This window comes from Lissotriton vulgaris, chromosome 10, assembly GCF_964263255.1.
Source record: "Lissotriton vulgaris chromosome 10, aLisVul1.2, whole genome shotgun sequence".
NCBI lineage: Eukaryota > Metazoa > Chordata > Amphibia > Caudata > Salamandridae > Lissotriton > Lissotriton vulgaris.
In genome coordinates, this window is record NC_141698.1 from 46058094 (window position 1) to 46078367 (window position 20274).

General features: G+C 43.5%; 1 protein-coding gene across 1 annotated transcript in view; it reads left to right on the forward strand.

The window, feature by feature from the left end:
* Nucleotides 1-4619: 4619 nt before the first annotated feature.
* The window catches only part of LOC147684544 (extracellular calcium-sensing receptor-like), a 51826-nt gene continuing 36171 nt past the window's right edge, over nucleotides 4620-20274 (forward strand). The window contains exon 1 of the mRNA XM_086939703.1: nucleotides 4620-5267. Within this exon, the coding sequence (XP_086795829.1) occupies nucleotides 4620-5267 (648 nt within the window). The remainder of the gene's footprint in view (nucleotides 5268-20274) is intronic.

Consider the following 20274-nt stretch of genomic DNA (forward strand, 5'->3'; position numbering starts at 1 on the left):
CCCCTCTCCCCTCTCACCACTCACTTTTCTCACCCCTCTCACCACTCTCCCTTCTCACCAATCTATCCTCTCACCACCCTCCCCTCTCACCACTCTCCTCTCACCACTCTCCCCTCTCACCAATCTCACCACTCTACCCTCTCACCACTCACTCCTCTCGCCCCTCTCACCACTCTCCCTTCTCAAAACTCTACCCTCTCACCAATCTATCCTCTCACCACCCTCCCCTCTCACCACTCTCCTCTCACCACTCTCCCCTCTCACCAATCTCACCACTCTACCCTCTCACCACTCACTCCTCTTGCCCCTCTCACCACTCTCCCTTCTCAAAACTCTACCCTCTCACCAATCTCCCCTCTCACCACTCTCCCCTCTCACCACTCTCCTCTCACCACTCTCCCCTCTCACCACTCGCCCCTCTCGCCTCTCTCACCACTCTCCCTTCTCACCACTCTACCCTCTCACCACTCTCCCCTCTCCCCTCTCACCACTCTCCCCTCTCACCACTCTCCTCTCACCACTCTCCCCTCTCACCACTCTCCCCTCTCACCACTCTACCCTCTCACCACTCTACCCTCTCACCACTCTCTCTCCCCTCGCACCCCTCTCCCATCTCACCCCTCTCCCTCTCACAACTTGCCCCTCTCACCACTCTCCCATCTCACCACTCCACCTTCCTAGCACTCTCCCATCTTACCACTCTCCCCTCTCACCACTCTCATATCACCACTCTTCCCTCACCACTCTCACCACTCTCCCCTCTCACCCCTCTCCCATCTCACCCCTCTCCCCTCTCACAACTTGCCCCTCTCACCACTCTACCTTCTTACCACTCTCCCATCTTACCACTCTCCCCTCTCACCACTCTCCTATCACCACTCTCCCCTCACCACTCTCCCCTCTCACCACTCTCCCCTCTCACCACTCTCCCCTCTCACCACTCTACCCTCTACCCACTCTACCCTCTCACCACTCTACTCTAGTGGAGAAGTGTGGCTCACTGGTTAGAGCAGGCAGACCCTGAAGCAGAGGTCAGACCCGGGACCAGGGTTCAATTCCCGACGCGGCAGGGTCTTGAGCTCAAATGTCCACGGACTTGATAATTCTCGCTTCGGTGCCTGACCTGATCATGGGTTCACACTCTGCAACTCTGGGCATTAAGCTTGCTTAATCTCCACAACGGCCCCCCGCGGCGGGATGCCTGGCTTTTACCTTGGGGATGCCCTGTAGGGGCTATCTCACAGGGAAAAGCCAGGACGGGTTCCCAAGGCAAGCGCTTAGAGACCCCTGGGTGATAAGCGCTATATAAATCCAATATACAATACAATACAATACTCTCCCACCACTCTACTCACTCTACCCTCTCACCACTTTACCCTCTCACCACTCTACCGTCTCACCACTCTACCCTCTCAATTAAAATTAAAAGCCTTTGTTATTTGTAATATCAATACATCTAAGTCAAGTAAATACAACACATATTGCATTACAAATGCTACAGGTGTCACGTTTGCGAAAGTTACAACTATTGGCATTGTAAATGATAAAGCTATTAATTTAGCTATTTTCAAACCCAACACATAAATAAAAAATGTGTCATTTACAATACCAATAGCTCAAACTTTCCTAATGCGAGACCTTTTGCATTGCAAATGCTTGTTTTATGTGTTGTCATGCCTAAACCATGCCCCAGGTTTTAGCAGGCAGCCTATTTTTAGATGGAGGTTGCATGTCTGCACACGATATCCCTCCAGTGAGGAACTACTCTGAAATAAGCAGCTACTGCATTGTTTCCGGGCTCTAACATCTTTGGGAGCCTTCTTGGAGGGGCAGCACATAGCAGTTTTATTCAGTTTATGTGTTACTAAATTTCTCCCATTCTTGTTTTACTGTTGAGCCTTTGTTTACCAGCATTGCCGCCTGGAGGGGAAGATATCCAGTCGGGAGGGGAGTAGCACATTGTCACACCTTAGCCACACACCCTTTGTAGGAGGTTGGCTATCTTTAGATGTAGGGTGCGTGTCTGCGACGCTTGTGTGCTGCTGGTGCACCACAGGCAAGCCTCTCTGCACCCATCTGTGCCAGGAATGTGCCAGGGCCCAGAACCTATGGCCATTTGAGGTCAACTCCTATTACATATATAATACAGGAATTGCTGGGTTTATCCCCAACCCTGCCTAATGTCTGCTGTGGCTCTCTGAATTTTGAAAATGTGGCCTCACGTTGTACACATTGTAGTTTCTTGGTACCATCCCATGCCGCTGTTAAGGGAAAAACACTCTGAGTCACAACCTTGTTACTCTTTCAATTTTTTTCTGAATTGTAGATCGCTGGCAAAGCACAGACTCAAGATGCATGAGTTTACAATACCTATAAATCCCTGGATTATGTTAGAAAGTGTATCTAGGGCCTGTGAGTTTTAAATGTCACTACTGGACACTAGTGAGCTGCAGCACGTTTTGCGCAATCACAAAAGAAACATTGCAAAACAGGAGCGCAGGCCTGTCACAAGTAACTAATCTGTGCAGGCTAAACTTCAAATTCAACCTCTCAAAAAAAAAACTTTTGACAGGCCTAAACCCTCCTTTTAAATATTATTAAATTGTCCCTAAGTAGGCTGTAAGGCAGGGTGCATGATATTTTAAACTAGAACATGTAAAGCTTAATGTTAAACTTGTCATTGAGGGTCAATGCCCTAATAGCTATTTTCACTGTAGTAGGGTTAGCTGTTCCATTGAAAAGAACTGAGAAAAACAATATTAAAGTTAATAATGTTATCTCCCTCGAGGAATGACATAAAAAGTAAATTCTTTGACTTTTATAATATAATTTACAATTATATTATGAATACAATTCATTGGTAACATCAGATTTGTACTAACTTGTTCAAGTCACCATTAACCCGCCTAAAGCCTCTAGATGTCAATTTGCCTGAGATTCCAACTGCCATCTCAGAACTGAATAGCTCCTTCATGAGTTTGAATTGTCAGCCAGTCCTGAGACATTGGGATATTTGGAGAGGTTGATCTTTCCTTGACAGAATAGCCTGGGAGCTGTGCCCAGCCCCATGCATATCTTCAAAGGTTGCATGTATTGTCACTGGCAGATGTAGCTCATGCTTGGGCCTCACTCCCTTTTTTCCCTTATGTCTTCCTAGCCAGCAGACAGGCTCCAATTACAGTGAGAGAGGATCTGCACCCAGAACCAGTTTTGAGTAATCAAAGAGGAGGTGTTGCCCATGTCCTTGGCCACATTTTTAAGGTGCACATAGGAGCTCCAAACAGGGGAAAAAAGATTCTGCCATGTTGGATTTTGGGCAAGAGGAGCACTCTGGGAATGTTTGCAGAAGGACACACATGAACTGCTGCAAATGTGGGTAAGATTATCCCTGGTAACCATTTACATATTGGCTGGTGTTAGAGTATCCTCCCCCGAGTCAGCAAACCTCAAGAAGATGGGACTTTTTGTCAACTTTCTGCTTGGAGAATCAACTGAGATGACTGCCACTATTGATGCCATAGCCATTGACATCGAATCACTTTTTGGCCTAATCCTGCCCACTTCATTTTTTACTATGACCCTGTCTAACATGACCAATTGCCTGCAGTTGGCACTCAACATTTTTTAGAGCTATTTTTATTTAACACTTTACAAATTCATATAACCAGTTGCCATTATTGCATTTTTTATGTAATAGTGTCATTTTATTAATTAACATATTCTCTAGGTTTTATAAATTCTAGTGGGATTTTTACAGGGCTGTGTTTTTTATTTTTTTTAACTGCTTTTGTACTTCTAAATGCCTCATCTTTTTTTCTTAAGTTAAACCTGTCACCTCTGTGCCTTGGCTAACAGGGTTGAGCTCAAGTTTAAATTTCTGATACCTTTACTGGACGTAGCATGAATAGTGACATTACTTACTTGCGATGGACTACAATCCACCTCAACTAAGAATCCACATACTCACAGCTACCTTTACAAATCTTCACGGAATGGGACAGGATGGTGGAGGCCAATCCAAGTCTGGTCCCTTAAATGGTACAAAAAGCTGGACTCAATGTGATGGACTCTGAGTCAGAAAGTTCTTCAGAACCTGACACCCTCACATAGACAAGGGTACAAAATATTGGGTGCCAAGCTATGTGCACAGTGAAACAAACTCTGCAATCTGAACAGTGTAATAGTGTAATGAATGGTCATTATTGAATTGCCCATGACAGTATGCTATTGTAAAAATCTAAATAAAGAAGTTAGAAAAGAAAAGGGTAGCAATAATCTTCTATACTGTATAGACTACACAAAGACATTCCATGTTATGATACTTGTACAAGCATTAGCTATAGCAATATTTTATAATAGATTTGTGTTGATGACTAAATCTAAAGCTAACCCCTTTACTCTGAACAGTATAAACTACGTTTGTTTTCCCTATTAAACAGATCAGTCATGGAGCAGCACTCCCAGCCCTAAGTGACAAAACCCAATTCCCAGCTTTCCTTCGAACAGTGACAAGTGTTGACATACAGCCTTTGGCATTAGTTCAGCTTTTGCTCACATTTAGATGGACATGGATTGGTATTTTGATCTCCAACAATGATATTTGTCTTCAAGGCAGTCAGATGCTGAAAGAAGAGGCAGAGAAAAGGAGGATCTGTGTTGAGTTTTTTGAGATTCTGCCAACAGTTCCTAGCCGTGCTTCCTTAGACCGTTTCGTCGGGATTCTGCTTCGATCCACCACCACTGTGATTATCTGCTATGCCTATAATGTTCATATTCTTCCAGTACTGAAGGAAATGTCTATGCTTGGCTTCTCTGACAAAATATGGATAGGAATTACAAGCTTGATGGCAGCACCTATGTTTTCCCCAAGAGAATTATGGAAAATGCTGAATGGCACATTGGGTATTGCAGTGCCAAACAGAGAAATTCCTGGGTTTAAAGAATTCACCTATGGAATCCATCCATCTAGAAACACGGGGGACATATTTCTAACAAGGATCTGGGAGCAGGTCTTTAGCTGCACTTGGGTGAGAGGGTTGAACAAAACAGGCCCAGTAAAAGCTTTAAGTTCGACAAGACTCTGCTCTGGGAAAGAAAGTATACAAGGGCTTGATTCTTCAGTGCTTGAATCAAAGTTTACATTTGCTGCATACAATGCCATCTATTCCTTGGCACATGCCATCCACAATTTGATTTCCTGCAAAACACAGGAAGGTCCATTTGCCAATAATTCATGTGCAGATCCTCAGAACTTCAAACCATGGCAGGTGAGAAAACTAGTGTACGAGTGAATGGAATTTTGATTTAGAGCTTTTATATAGTGAACATATGAATTTAGCACAAGTGTCAGGCTTTCTAGTCTATAGTGAGTCCCATGGACATTAAATTGCAATAGTGATGCTGAGTTTAAGGAAACCTTATGGAATCAACTGGATCCAGGATATTTATTCCCCATACCATATTGTTATATGATATGGACAAACCATTGTTTACACATGATCACTCATACTTGACCATAGTTTCACCATATTTATAGCCACAAACTTAACTGACCATCTTTTGTCCCCTTGGCTGCAAGGCTTATGGTGCACATAGTGTCTGTCAAGTTTATTGAAGCGAGTAAGCATGTGGGAAGCCATCAGGTTGGAGGTCTCTCTTATAGAGGAACTGGAAAAATACTTGAAATCCATTTTGGCACATCTGTGATGACTGCAGATGTCTGTTATTAATGCACTATTATTACTTGACTTATTGGAAGTCTGTGTTACCATGTTTTGTTACATTATTTCAGTTGTTAGAAGTTAATCCATATGACCATCCCTATGCTGACCTGAAAGTAATCCTTATAGACAAATGTCCCTCTGGCGGTTTCTCTTCCAGCTCTTACTTTTAATGATGGTCTTTCACAATGTAGGGTTTTCCCAGAGGTTAAAATTTTCAGCCACTTTTTCAATCCTATTGCTAGTCTCTTGTGAAACGTATTCTGATACATAGATTTCAATACATGACCTGAAATTAAACATTCCGAGATTCCTCAAAATGTCAAGTCTTCTTACTACTGTCAAAGAAATGAAACCTGGTGCTCAATGCCTGGTCCGGACACTGTCTTTGTATAAAAATTGGTATTATGTACTATGTAAAGTGTCCTGATGCCCTTGATCTTGTAAGCGTTATCCCAAAAATGTCAAATAAATAAATCAATATTCTGTCCTATTTCGCTTTCTCAACAAAAATCATCTATTATACCTTGATCCTTTCCAACCTCTTGAACGTGTCACTTGCCATCCAGCATCCTTTCATCCTATCTTGACCCCATAACCTCTATCTATCTAACATGGTACTCTTGGTATCTATATTTAACTTTCCATTCCAGTGCCTCTTCCAACAACCCCATCCTTACCCCTACTGCATTACATGAAATACAGCATTAGAGTTGGGTAAAGTTTCTTCTCCCACATCACTTAGGACAATTTAACTTTCCTTTAACCCTCCTCTCTACTCCTTCCTTAATTCCATTTCCACTTGTCTTATTTACCCCCTTCTTTACTGCTGGTTATCCCTCCAATCTTCAAACCAGACCCTTCCCCTATCTACCTCACCCTACTCTACTAACCTCATAAAACCCCTTCTAACCATCTTGTAGTTGGCTTGAGCTTTTCTGGTCTTTCCCTTTCAGCTATCTCACCTTTCACCTATCACAAACACCCATCCATTAACCACAATCAGTCTTGCTTCCTAATCAATTATGCGTCAATCTTGAAAACATATTAGAAGATCCCCAACCTTAGGAATCCAGGTTGGACTGCCTCAGCATAACAACATGTCTGGCTAGGCACAGACACAGCTCCCAAATTCAAAGCTATCAAATCTGGATCAGAAATAAACCTACTGTGAGAAACGTAGGATGTGAAGAACTCATCTACAAGAGCTCCATGCTCACTACCAGGTTCCAGGATTTCTCAGCCTCAGAGTATAAATATGGAAGTCAGCAGAATGACCCAATGAGCTGAACATTTGTTGTCCCTGAAATATGCTGCCATCTGAAGGTCATGAATGTGAATGCTGGAAGGATGATTCAGACCTATATACTCTGGAGATTATTACATTGAATACCAATAAATTGAGTATTAGCAACATCTGAAGTGCTATATAAAACAAGTAATCACCATTAATCATTCCTTGTTGGACATTCTTTTCCAAACTTTTCCTCATTGTTCCTGCTGATCTACACACCCACTAGCATGATTCATCCATTTCTGAATTCCCCCTTAACTTAATTGTGGGAATAACTCCAGCCTTTGCATTCTGCACAGCTTGGCCAATAGGAGACAGATTATTGATTTTTATAGCAAACAGCGCCACAACTAAAGCTGCTGCACTGTTTTGTTCAATGGGGAGAAAGAAGTGCAGAGCTATATTTCAAAGAAGTGGCCTGCTGCTGCTGTAGTTCCGTGTGCAGATGCACTATAAATGCTTCCTTGCGCCACACACAACATTTAAACAATAGTGCAGATGAGTTAGGATGCTGCTAGCTTAAAATTTGTACTGAAAGCATGCCCATCCAAAACAAAATCCTATGACTAGACAATTCTGAAGTATTCCACACATTGTATGTGTGCTGAACAGTGCGACACATATGCAATGTGTTGAATGTTTGAAGAGATTCAACATTTCTTGTTGCTACTACTGGCTTCAAGGAAGCGCTGGTTTTCATGCAAAGCCCAGAGTGGCTATCCTTGTCAAATGGGATTCATATGAAGTAGGCGTGCACCAGTCCATCCAAGTTGCTCCTGAGTAAAGCCCTCATCATTATGCAAAGTGGTGTAAAGTAGCGCAAAGTGGTATTTGATCATTTGTGCTCAAAAACATGCGGTATTCAGGGTAAAATACGGAATTCTCTATTTTGGCCCCCCTCCTTTGGTTCTCCTCCTATCCCAGTTTCCTCTGTCAAGACTCTTGGTATCAAACTAAATGACAAACTCACTATGCACTCCCAGATAGGTTCTGTGGTTTCTTCCTGTTTTCTTACTCTCCGTACTATCCGTTCTATCTCTCGTTTTTTTTCTTTCTCTGCACTTAAACTAATCATGTCCGCACTGGTCCTGTCCCGCCTGGACTACGGGAACATCATGTTCAATGGCATCCCTCAGTACAGCCTGCGCAAACTGCAACTGGTGCAGAACCAGGCGGCCCGCCTCGCTTTCGGTCTTCCCAAATTTCATCGCACCTCTCCCCTCCTGAAGACCCTTCACTGGCTTCCTGTTCGGGAACGCGCCCTGTTTAAATTAGGCTGCATGGCGTTCCAGGCCAGGACGGGCCTGGCCCCTCTTTTTATATCCTCAGCCGTCAAAGCCTATGTCCCTGGCAGAGTCCTTCGCTCTTCGGCACAACATCTTTTAGCAGTTCCCCGTTACCGGAAAAAAAAACTGGGTGGCTCGAAATTTTCCACTCTCGCCCCCATGTTCTGGAATTCTCTTCCCTTTCACCTTAGGTCTCTCACTCAATATTCCATTTTTCGTAAACAACTGAAAACTTTTTTATTCACTCAGGCCTTTCTGTCTTAATTTCTGTTTCCCTTTCCAGTCTATGTCTTAGCGACTGACTTTGCCTGTAGGCTGCCTGCTATCTCAGCGCCAAGAAACCGCTCAGGTGTATGCTGCGCTCAATAAATATTTTAAACCTATTGCCCTGGAGAGTAAATATGCCTGTAAGACTTCCAATTGCATCGTGTGACTTTACGTCTGCACAAAGTCATTGTATATCATGGCCCAGGTTTAACATATATAACCTATTCAAACTGAGTTTCTTTTAAAGCAAGATATAAGCCCCAAACAACCATCCTCTGGTATTGAGTCAATCTGCTCGCATATCCTAGATTCCATCTTTGCATCTCTTTTATCTGTTACTGACAAGGGAAACTTACCATCACTTAGAGATACAACTGCGCCAAGACGCCCATGGGCAATCGCGTGCTTTATAAATATACAAATCAAATCAAATCATATAACTATGTAAACCATTATAAATGGCAAGGTCATCAGAACATGAAAGAAACAAAACATCACAATTTTACAATCCCTACTCCTGGCACCTCTGTCAATTGTGATAGTTGTACAGTATTTCTACCGCTGTCCCACTCAAGTTCTCCATCAACCTTGCTAAACCCTGTTGTTCTCCAAAGGGTTTAAAAGCCGTAAAAGTGGAAAAAAGATAAACCCAAAATCAATGGAAAGATATGTAATATACTAATCAAAAGCTCTGCTGTGAATTTGGAGGCCCACTCTGAATAAGACAGTCCACCTGTAAAGATGATGACCTAATGGTAGTTGGGTCACAACCTTTTATTGAGAGCGCTGAAGGTCAATCAGCAGGTAACTCTCTGCCTAATGCTTTGTCAATGTTTTTAACATAATGTTAAATGATCTACTTTTTACACTTTAAATAATATAGTGAAAGATTAAGAAGTTAAACTGTTGATGCTGTCTTTAAGATGAAACACTTTGGCATGATCAGAGATGGTGTTAACCTCAAGAACATATGAGACAATGTGCCCTCAAGATTAAAGATCTGTCAGCAAATAAATAAGTATAGTCAAATAAATAAGAATTAAATTAAAAAAATGGTGCCAGTAAAGTTTATTTTGAAAATGAAAAAGCAATACAAAAGACAAAAACAAGGTTAAACAAAAAATGATGAATCAATATAAGCAATAAGCAAAAGGCTCAATCAGATGCAGCAAAGAGTCCAACATGAAGTTAAGTTTCAAAGTAAAAATATCCTAAGTCCAAAGTAATTCTCTAAATGAATATGAATTCCCCAAAAAGGCTTCCTCCATGGTGCTTCAAGAATTGCATGTCAATACAGAGCATTACATAGTGCACATTTTGGGAAAGTTTGATGAGAAGAGAAATGAAAACACACATCAGGGATGCATTAAGAATCAAAATTAAGTTGAGGCTTAGTTCGGGCCTACTTTTGTCAAGCACAGGATAAATGCAGTATTACAAAGGGCAGGATTTGTGTATTAATGGAAATTTCATATTGCTAGGCATATACATTTACAAAATCAAATCAACTCCTACAATACTTAGGGACATATTTATGGCTGGGGTTGCATCGCTCTTGCACCACTAAATGTGGTGCATGCACGATGAAAGCCGAAAATGGGATTTATGAAGCTATCTAAGACCCACTTGCATGGACCTAAGTTGCTTCAGAAATCTAGAGTAAAGCGATGCAGAGCAAATCACTGTGTTGCATTATTTTGCCCTCTGAAGGCATTCGATGGGCATTGCTTTGGTGTTCCCATGCAACTTCCATGGATTTTGATTCATTCCCAGGTTTGCCATCACTGGTAGACATATGAATGAGCCAAAAAAATATACCTTCGCTGGGGAGGTGTAACAAGCAGAATTATATTTATTTGTCCTTGTTTCTTCCTCTTTCTATGTGTGCTGCATTCTGAACCACCCATAGAAAGAGGAATATGCCTCTGAGATTGTTTTGTGCAGGAAAGTGTTCCTTCCTACACAAAAACAACCCTGCATGCAACACAGGCACCCTTGAAGACAGGCAGCCAAAACGGCTCCAGTGCAGGGACAATGGCAAGAATGTGCCACATTCTTTCAAATACAGTGCATTCCTGGCCTTTCCCTGTCACGCAGTGCAGAAAAGTGACTTTTGGCGCTGCATGACTTTTTTATACATATGCCCCTTAGGGGCATATTTACAAGCCCCTATCGCCACAGAAACATCTCTTTTATCATTGTTCCTGTGGCGATAGGGGCTTCCCCTTATTCACAAGGCAGCTTCAAGCAACTCAATGTGGCTTAATGAACCTCATGAATAAGGCACTCTTTCATGCTATACTTTTGAGGTCTCCCCCTATTTACAAGTGTGGCGTAAATATGGGGCATCGCCAAAATTAAGGGCAGGAAAAACCTGGTCTTAAACAGGCCAACCAAGGAGAAATGCTTTTTTGCTGCATTGAGCACATAGACAGCAAAACAACATGTATGATTGTTTATGTGCAGAAAGGTGTCACCTTCCTGTACATAAAAAACGATTTGATTGTTCATGTGCAGAAAGAGCACCTTCCTGCACATAAACAATAATTTCCCGCAATGGTGCAAGGGTACCTGCATTGGCGCTAGGCAGCTAAATCTAGCTCCAGCGCAGGGAGAAATGCAGGCTACACCATATTGTTGTAAATACGGTGCAGCCTTGCGTTTCTAATGTGAGGGAGTGCTGTGTTAGCCTTCTTGGCTTAATGCTGTGCTCCACCACTTTAGTTGTAAATATGCCCCGTAGTGATTTTGTATTGACACCTAGTCAGTACATTCCTAAACTCTCTTTAGTCTTCTGGTCTGTCTGCCCTCATTAAACAATTACATTACCCAAACACCCTCCACAGTCACACCCGCTTAACCTTTTGCCATCCTTTCTGAATAAAGTCAATACTAATGGTTTATCGAGTACCCCTATTCTACAACTGTGGAAGTAAATATGAAGTAAATAGCAGATGTAGAGGTTACTGCTAGGTTGGAGCCAGCCTGGTTGTGGAATGCTGCAACTGAATTCTAAGAATTGTACTTTTTCATTCACACACACACACAGTGACAGGTATACATGCACTACATGGTTGGTTGGTTTCAATGCAGAAAATGCAGGGTCGAAAAACAAATATTTTTCAGTGAGCAGAGACATATGGAAAATATCTCATGAATTCTTTGGAAACATGGATTTAGGTAACATTATAATGGCCCCCCAAACCACTCTGATGATCTTTGGCATTGTCAGGACAACTAGGATTATGTGTCATGAAGGACCAAATTATGTTGCAGGTTTATCTATATTATGCTTCAAATTATGTGGCAATTGTAACTATAACGTGTTCCCTAAAGTAACTATAAATCAAACCCAGCCATTCACAATGTTGTTATCAGTTGTGTAATTTCAAAAGGTCGTAGAAATACCTAAAAATAGACATTCATCATCAATGGTTCATCCATACATATACAGTAATTTCAAAAAGGAATAAAACTACTTAAAATGAACCCCACATAAAAAAAGACATTACAGTACAATATTTTTTTTAAGATGTGCCGCCCCACAGATATATGTTGTGGTTCAAATTCAGACTCTAGGTTTCTCTAGTGCAAAGCATTTCTATAATCCCTAATCTTGCCCTTGAGGAACAGTACTTTTAAATAATATCTCCTGAAACCCTAAAAAAAACCCACAAAGAATAAAATAAAGTGATTAGTGCTTTGGGATGACACACCACTACAGGGACAAGGTGTAACAGCTGATAGACTCTTTTTCATTTCGTGGACTGCCAGAAGATGATTAAAAATACCCAACCGTAATCTAATTAGTACAAAATGATTCTGGGTATTAGACACCCAAGTCAAATAATGTTGACATCCCTCCAGCAAACCATTTGATACATATAAGGCTAAAGTATATTTCTTATATTCATCAACCATTCTGAGCCCATTCATATGATTTAAAAAGTGCTCCTAATTACATTTTTATGCAGAGAAGCACTGGAAAAAATAATTTATATAAGAAAGCCATGGTATTCCCCACCCATCAGAAAGAGCTAGGCAATCAAATGTAAAAGTGAAGTTTGTTTCAGCTTTCCTCCAAATAGACTGCCAAAGCAAACAAGGGTTTAATGCTAGAGTATCCTCTAGAAAATGTAATCCTGTCTCTGTGTACTATAGTGGAGAAGTATGGCTCAATGGTTAGAGAGGCAGACCCTGATGCAGAGGTCTGGCCTGGGACCAGGGTTCAATCCCCCGCCTTGGCGGGTCCTGGGCTCAAAAAGTCCACGGACCTGATAATTCTCGCCTCGGTGCCTATTCCAATCATGGAGTCCCACTCGGCAACTCTGGGCAATAGCTTGCTTAATCTCCACAACGGCCCCCGAACTGCTAAGGATATCTGGCCTCCACCTTGGGGGTGCCCAGGAGTGGACCCCTCACAGGGAAACCCAGGATGGGTTCCACAGCGCTATTCGTACAAGCGCCTTGAGACCCTTGCGGGTGAGTAGTGCGTTATACAAGTATCAATTTACATTTACATAAAGATTACGCAGATTTGGGTCCACATAGTAGACATTTAAGTAATCATGTATCTTCTACTTGTAAGTGTAGACTGGGTGAATTACCCACATGCCTGCCCAAAACATAGCAGTTGCCATACCTCTTGCCTTATAAATTTGAACCATAGCCTTGGTTGGGAGTCACACCTGCTCAGTTTAAACTGTGCATTTAAAACCTGTTGAGCTAATGATCCACTACTTGTAGAAGAAATCCTAATAGATGGGAAATTGAATTAACATTGGCGATTTGGATTCTATTCATATAAATGGTCTCATGTTCCTGCACTTTCCCACATGTCATCATAAAAGTTTTGCCTTATTGATTTTCATCTTCCTAGAGTCCATAAAATGCCCAAAGGCATCCATACTTTTTTGTAAGTTGACAGGTGTCCTGGATAACAAGATAGCATTTTCGTCATAGAATATAATTGGTACTGGGCACCAGCCTGTACAGTATGAAGTGAACCATCCACCCCATTGATAAAACAGAAAAAAGGAGTGGTGCTAATGCACAACCCTATCAAATTCCCCTCTTGATTTTACAGCTAGGGAGAACATTACCCATTTGGGACAAATTGAACAGTACCAGCTAGGTTCTCATAGAGATGTGCTCAGAAACAAATTATATTTCTTGGGGCACCCAGATCAATCAATGTAGACCAGAGTAGCGGATGGTCAACTAGATCAAAGGCTTTGCTGAGCTCGGCAAAACAGAGATAGAGGGAACCAGGCGTTGCTGTGGTATATTTCCCAATAAGTATGCTCCTGTCAGAGAAGAGCTGCTCTCGCTGGGTGGGAGCAAACAAATGTTACTGGCTCCTGCGGCATCTGGGATTAGTGCAGGGAAGGGGGCTGGCAGGGGCCTTTGGAGCCCTTCATCTCCACTGAAGCCCCATGGGTTGGAATTGTTTTAGGTGTCACGGGTGGGACCGGGGCACCCTGGGGCCTCTTCATGTTCTGGGGTAGGTGTAACACCCCCCATAAACCTTTATATTTTAATTCAGCCCCACGGATGGGGTCTCTGGAGACCAATAATGGCAAGAGAATGGGTTCCTTGCACACCCTTAAATAATAATAAATACAACCGTCTCAGTCCTGGCCCACCTGGGGAAAATAAATGTAAAAAGGACAGGCCCCAAGCCTATTTTTTCACAGGGCCACAAGTCCATGGATCCTTGGTGGATTTATGGTCCATTAAAAAAAAAATCCAGTTGTTGCCGTCCCCCCAAGACGGACCTCTCAAACCAGGCCAGGTGGGGCAGAGTATTTTTACCATTCTCCCCAATACTTTTTTGTAAACAAAATTCCAGGAGAGTCCCTGACCTATACTTTGTTTCTTTGACCCTCCTACCCGCCAGTTGATAGTCCAAGCTACTGTTTTGTCCAGGTTGGACTATGCTAACTCACTGCTATTGGGAGCCAACAAGGCGGAAGTCGCCATGTTCTGACTCTCAAAATGACAGCCACTGCATCTTTGTTTGATGTGGTAAAAGCCAATCAGATCCTAATTTTAGATCTGTTGGCTCAGTGGATCATCTATGGTGTGATTTATGCATACAATTTGAACATTAATTTGTCAAAGAACACTCAACAGATGTACATTAACTTACAAAAAGTACCCTTTCTGGGCCATGATTTAGCTTTCTTGCAAATTTGAGTTTATTCCAGCCATTGCTAAGGTAACACTGTTCAAAAGGTTGTTTGAAGATTTGTCATATATGTCTCAAGAAGCAAACTTGCATGGTTCTCCAAAGGATTCCTGCATACCTTGTAGGGAGTGTCTATATTTTGGATATGAACCAGTACCCTACTTCAGGTCTACTAGGAGTGAACAGTTTCTGAACCACAAGGCATCAGATTGCAGGTCCTTTCCAGTTAAGCCTGCTTGCCCTGGCCAAATTATTTTCTGAAGCTGGTGAATGCAGAATGTTAGATTTGAAGAATACTTGCTGTTTCTTTGAAATAGTAAGCCATTTATTTTGTAACTGTGACTGCAATGTTTTGATACTGTTGCATATGGAGCATATGCCTTTCTTCTGCGGAAGGCCATGCTGTTTATTCCAAACTACCAAAGATGAGCTGGATAATCCATCCAGAAACTACTTCAACTAGTAGAAATCAGATTGTTTCGGTTTGTCGGACCGCAGTCACAGACCACTACAGGACTGAGACCTCCTTCTCATAATTTACCAATCTGGTTTTCTCTAAGAACAAACTCAAACATTAATATAAGTGATAACAATCTATAAATACTTAGATGGAATGACTAATTTATAGAAAGGAAATCAGCTGGAAACGTTATCACACGTTCTTGGGGTCACAGAAAACAACGGGCCCAATTCAGAGAACTAACTTAAGACAAAATCCTAAACTTACTACTTTTGGTATTCACAGAAGTTAGGATTTTGTCTTAAGACAAATTTAAGACAGACTTAAGACAGACTTAAGTTAGGATTTTGTCTTAAGTCTGTCTTAAGTTTGTCTTAAGACAAACATAAGACAAAATCCTAACTTCTATGAATACCAAAAGTAGTAAGTTTAGGATTTTGTCTTAAGTTAGTTCTGTGAATCGGCCCCTACATGGTTTTCTTTAACCTAAATGAAGAAAAAAATGATTGCATGTTTCTAAACTCATGAAATCATGAGTTATCTATAATATGGCATTCTAGAGTGAGTTTGGCCCCTGTGACCACCCTTCACCTCATTATCACAGCATCTGTAATTCCAACAGCAGTCCCAAGGCATGCTTCACAATAGCTAGCAGACTGCCAATCATTGTGCTTTTCTCATTCTTATTCAGGCAGCTGGAATTTATTACTAAGTAAAATTCACAGTTCCCCCAAAAGAAGTAGGCTGATGAGTTGCTAAAAATATTAGCCCACTGACTTATCAGTATGTTTGATAGACATGGCCTCCTCCTTCTGCAACTATGAGTGAAGTATTCCTGTAATGAAAAATATCTGCAGACTGGTGGATCATTTGATTCCAACTCCCAGTAAAGTTACAAATATTCCTCTCTGACCTCAACTTGCTGGAAACCCAGCATTCAAAGTCAGTATCATGTTCCCCTGGAGGTCTTGTGGTATAATCCCCCCTTGCTCCAATACTAATGAACCAATATTTGGCCTGAAACCTTCCACCTGGCAACTACTTACCGCAGCCCAGCTGCCCATAGTGATGTGCCTATCCTTCCCAACAGCACACGGTTCCAAATCTAACTGTACCCTATGGTTCACTGACCTCCATCACCAAGGAAGTCTGGATGTCTACCATACCAGGAACACTATCAGTGAATGCATATGATAGTTAATATTTACCATTGCACCTTTGGGTACAATGACATTTTTCCTCTTCCAGTCACTTGTCATAAAGTTCAGAAGGACTATATGGCTCTATTGTATTTTATTAGTGCAGCTCAACAGACTGTCTCCTATGTTGCTGCCCAAACTAACAAGCATTAACCTCAGAGAACATGTGCCAGAAAAAGGACGTTAAATGCTATTTCATATCGCTCCCATCACCCGCAACATCCAAAAATTTAAAGAAGCAATAGCAATCCAAAAAGCACTACTTGCAGAAAAAATACCTGAAATCCTTATTACAGATAGACACACACAGAAACAGTGGATATGTGGCAGGAAAAGGTATTGACAGGAATTTATGAATGTCCACAAATTTAAGTGTGGGGTTCATGCACTTTGAAGGCTAAACCATGTCTTGGTAAGCACAGAAATGTCCACATTCCCACCAATGAGGGAGAATCTCTGCTGCGGAAAACTCCACACTTGTGATGGAGATCTCTGTACTCATAAATAGCTGTACATTCCTGGCAGGCGTAAGTAAGGTAAAAAGTAAAGACACATTTAAGGCTGAAATTACCATTGCGAGCCTATGTTCCTAATGAATAATGCATCAGGACAGAGGAGAGTAAAATGGGGGAGGTCTGGTGAATATTTTCCGAATCCTATATCAGAGCACCGCTTATCTGAATTCAAATAATTTTTTATTGACTTTTCTGAAACAAGAGAAAAAGCATACACCCATACAGAAGTACAGTGGTAAAATAATTAAATATACAGACAGAAAGCTGTAGTGCTCTTGGAAAGGGGCGACCACTCGGTCCCCCCGAACGTATGGTGGAGTACCCCGATCCCCCCGGGAAGCCATTTTGGGCGGGAGGCGAGTCCCGGCTGGTATGCCCGAAGCGGCGTAGCTGGGGCGAGCCTTTTCCCGCCCAAGAGAGGGTTGTCCTAGACACCGACAATGCTAGCCACGCCCCGGAGGCGGATTGGAGGTGGGTCCACGCCCGCCCGAAGAAGGATAAAAGGAGCGACAAGCCGATGAAGCATCCTCTTGTTCCTGTGCTCTGAAGCTGCACCTCCCCGTTGCACGTGAGCTCGAGACGGAACGAAGAGCCAATTTGAATTAATTTTGTGTTTACTCTTTCAGTGAGTTCGGAGTTTCCTGGCCTAGGACCTCGTGGAGCATACGGTGACGATGCCTAGCAAGAAGGTCGGAAAGAGGGTCGGGACCGATCAGATGCTTCGTATGCTGATGAAAGACATGGCGGATATGAAGAAGCAAATGTCGGCAATGAATGGTGCGGGGGGACCTAAGAGAGTCATCGGACCAGCCTTGCCGGGAGTAGTCCCTAACGGGAAAGGTAGAAGGGCCAAGAGGGGAGTGTCGGGAGGGGAGGCCCCGGTTCCCGAAGCGCCCCCAGCGCACCCGGTCACCCCAATCGAGGCCCCGACTCCTGTCCCGAACGCGGGGCAACCAATCCCTGTGGTAATCACTCCTGTGAACGGGGAGGATATGCCTCCTGAGCTGGCTGCCCAGTTGGCGGCATGGTTGGGCAAAGAGAACGAGGGGGCCACGGCTGATGAAGCCAGAGCGATAATGAAGCAGTTGCGGCAATCGAAAGATGCTGCGAAGGCACCGTGTCCTGTTGTTTCCCCGCAGGCTCCCGTGGAACAACCAGTATCGGGCGTTGGTTCGGCAGGGACTACGGTCGCAGTCGCCGGTTCAGGTAAGCAGCCATTACCGATGGCAGGGGAGGGATCGGTACCTTCAAGGAGGGCGAAAGTTGTTCAGCATATCCCAATTGAGGTAAAAGAAAGGATATGGGCTGATAAATATGTGAACATGTTTTCCTTGCTGACCGATCACTATGAGATTGAGCATGTAAAGAACCAAAAAGAGTTTCTGCATCCTAGTGTATGGCGCGCCAAGATGGCCGGTTTCAGAGTTGATGAAACGATAGGCAATTGGGGCAGAGCGTTTGGAATGTTCACTGCAATTATGGGGGAACGAAGGCCCGAATTATTGGTGGAATTAGCCGTGTATCAGACACGTATCATGGAATTTTATGAGACATATAGTGGTAATCAATGGTTTTGTTACGATAACATATTTCGTAAGTCCAAGGAGTACGACACATCCCTGACGTGGGATTGTTTCGACTCCATTTCCTGGCAGAAAATAGAGAAATCAGGCACGGCAAAGTCGCCATCTTTGGGGGGAAACGTGGTCGAGTTTTCCCGCCATTCGTCCGGAGCGCCCTTTCGGGCGGGGTCAAGCAATGATCAGCACACAAGGAATAATGGCAACTCAGGTAAAAAAGGGGCATGCTGGAGCTTCAACTAGGCCGCAAGGGTCTTGCAAGTTTAGGCATGAATGTGCAGGGTGTGGGCAGTCCTCGCACCCCGAGACCATGTGCAGAGCCAAGACTGGTGATACGGGTAATAGAGGGGGCGCCAAACAGGTCTGAAATAGTCCGAGGGGCGCCCCTCCCTACCCCGGTTGACATCATGGCAATGATTCCTTGGCTCAACGACTATCCGGATCATATCTCCGCTGGGGTGTTGCGAGATGGTTTTTCGTATGGTTTCCGCATCCCGGCGGGGGGTTTTCAGGGTAAAGCACAATGTAGGAACCAACTGTCAGTCCTGCAGAATACGGCGGTGGTACAAGCAAAGATTGGGAAAGAGGTGACCCGAGGTCGGGTTGCTGGACCATATGACATGCCTCCGGTTCCTAATTTTGTCTGTTCGCCTCTGGGAGTGGTCCCCAAAAAGGACCCAGGGGAATTCAGGTTGATTCATAATTTGTCACCTCCAAGGGGTCTTTCGGTGAACGATGCGATAGACCCGGAAGTTTGTTTGGTGCGGTACTCATCCGTTGACGAGGCCGTCGCCATGTTGAATCGCCTGGGGCCCGGAGCGCTGATGGCCAAATCGGACATTGAATCGGCGTTCCGGTTACTCCCGGTACACCCAGATGATCAGCGTCTCCTTGGTTTCATGTTTCAGGGACGCTATTACATGGATAAATGTATGCCAATGGGTTGCTCCATCTCTTGTGCGTATTTTGAGAAATTTAGTAGTTTCTTGCAATGGGCATTCACAAGAACATCAGGGTTTACACATGTGATGCATTATCTTGACGATTTTCTATTCCTGGGGGCAGCCGGGGACAGAGAATGTGCACAGGCTTTGAATGAGTTTTGTGATCTCATGAATCGTTTTGGCGTACCATTAGCTCCAGGAAAAACGGTGGGCCCGGCTACTTCGCTCGAGTTTCTTGGAATAGAGCTCGATTCCGAAGAGGGGTGCTTCCGTTTGCCTAAGGAAAAGGTGACGAAATTTAAGGCATCGCTTGAAACATGCATTAGCGATGTGAAAGTAAATCTGCATCAGTTGCAGCAGGCTGTGGGTCAGCTGAATTTTGCCCTTAGAGTAATACCGATGGCTCGCCCCTTTTCCCGCTCTATTGCTCAAGCCATGGTCGGCCTTAAGGAAGGGCACCACCGCACAAGGCTCTCGGCAGAGGTTCGCCAGGACATGCGCATATGGTTGGCATTCCTGGCGGGTTTCAATGGTCGGGTCGTGTGGAACAAACCAGCGGTTTCTTCCGAGGAGCTGGGGTTGTGGACTGACTCAGCAGGGAGTGTGGGTTTTGGCGCCATCTTTGGTAATCATTGGTCAGCACAGACCTGGCCGGCATGGTGGCACGAGAATGGACTCACAGGTAACATTGGGTTTCTCAAACTGTTCCCTATTCTGGTGGCCTTAAAAACATGGCCTGAGGGATTTCGTGATCGCTCTGTGGTATTCTGGTCTGATAATATGACCGTGGTTGAGTGTATCAATAGTCAGGCAGCCCGC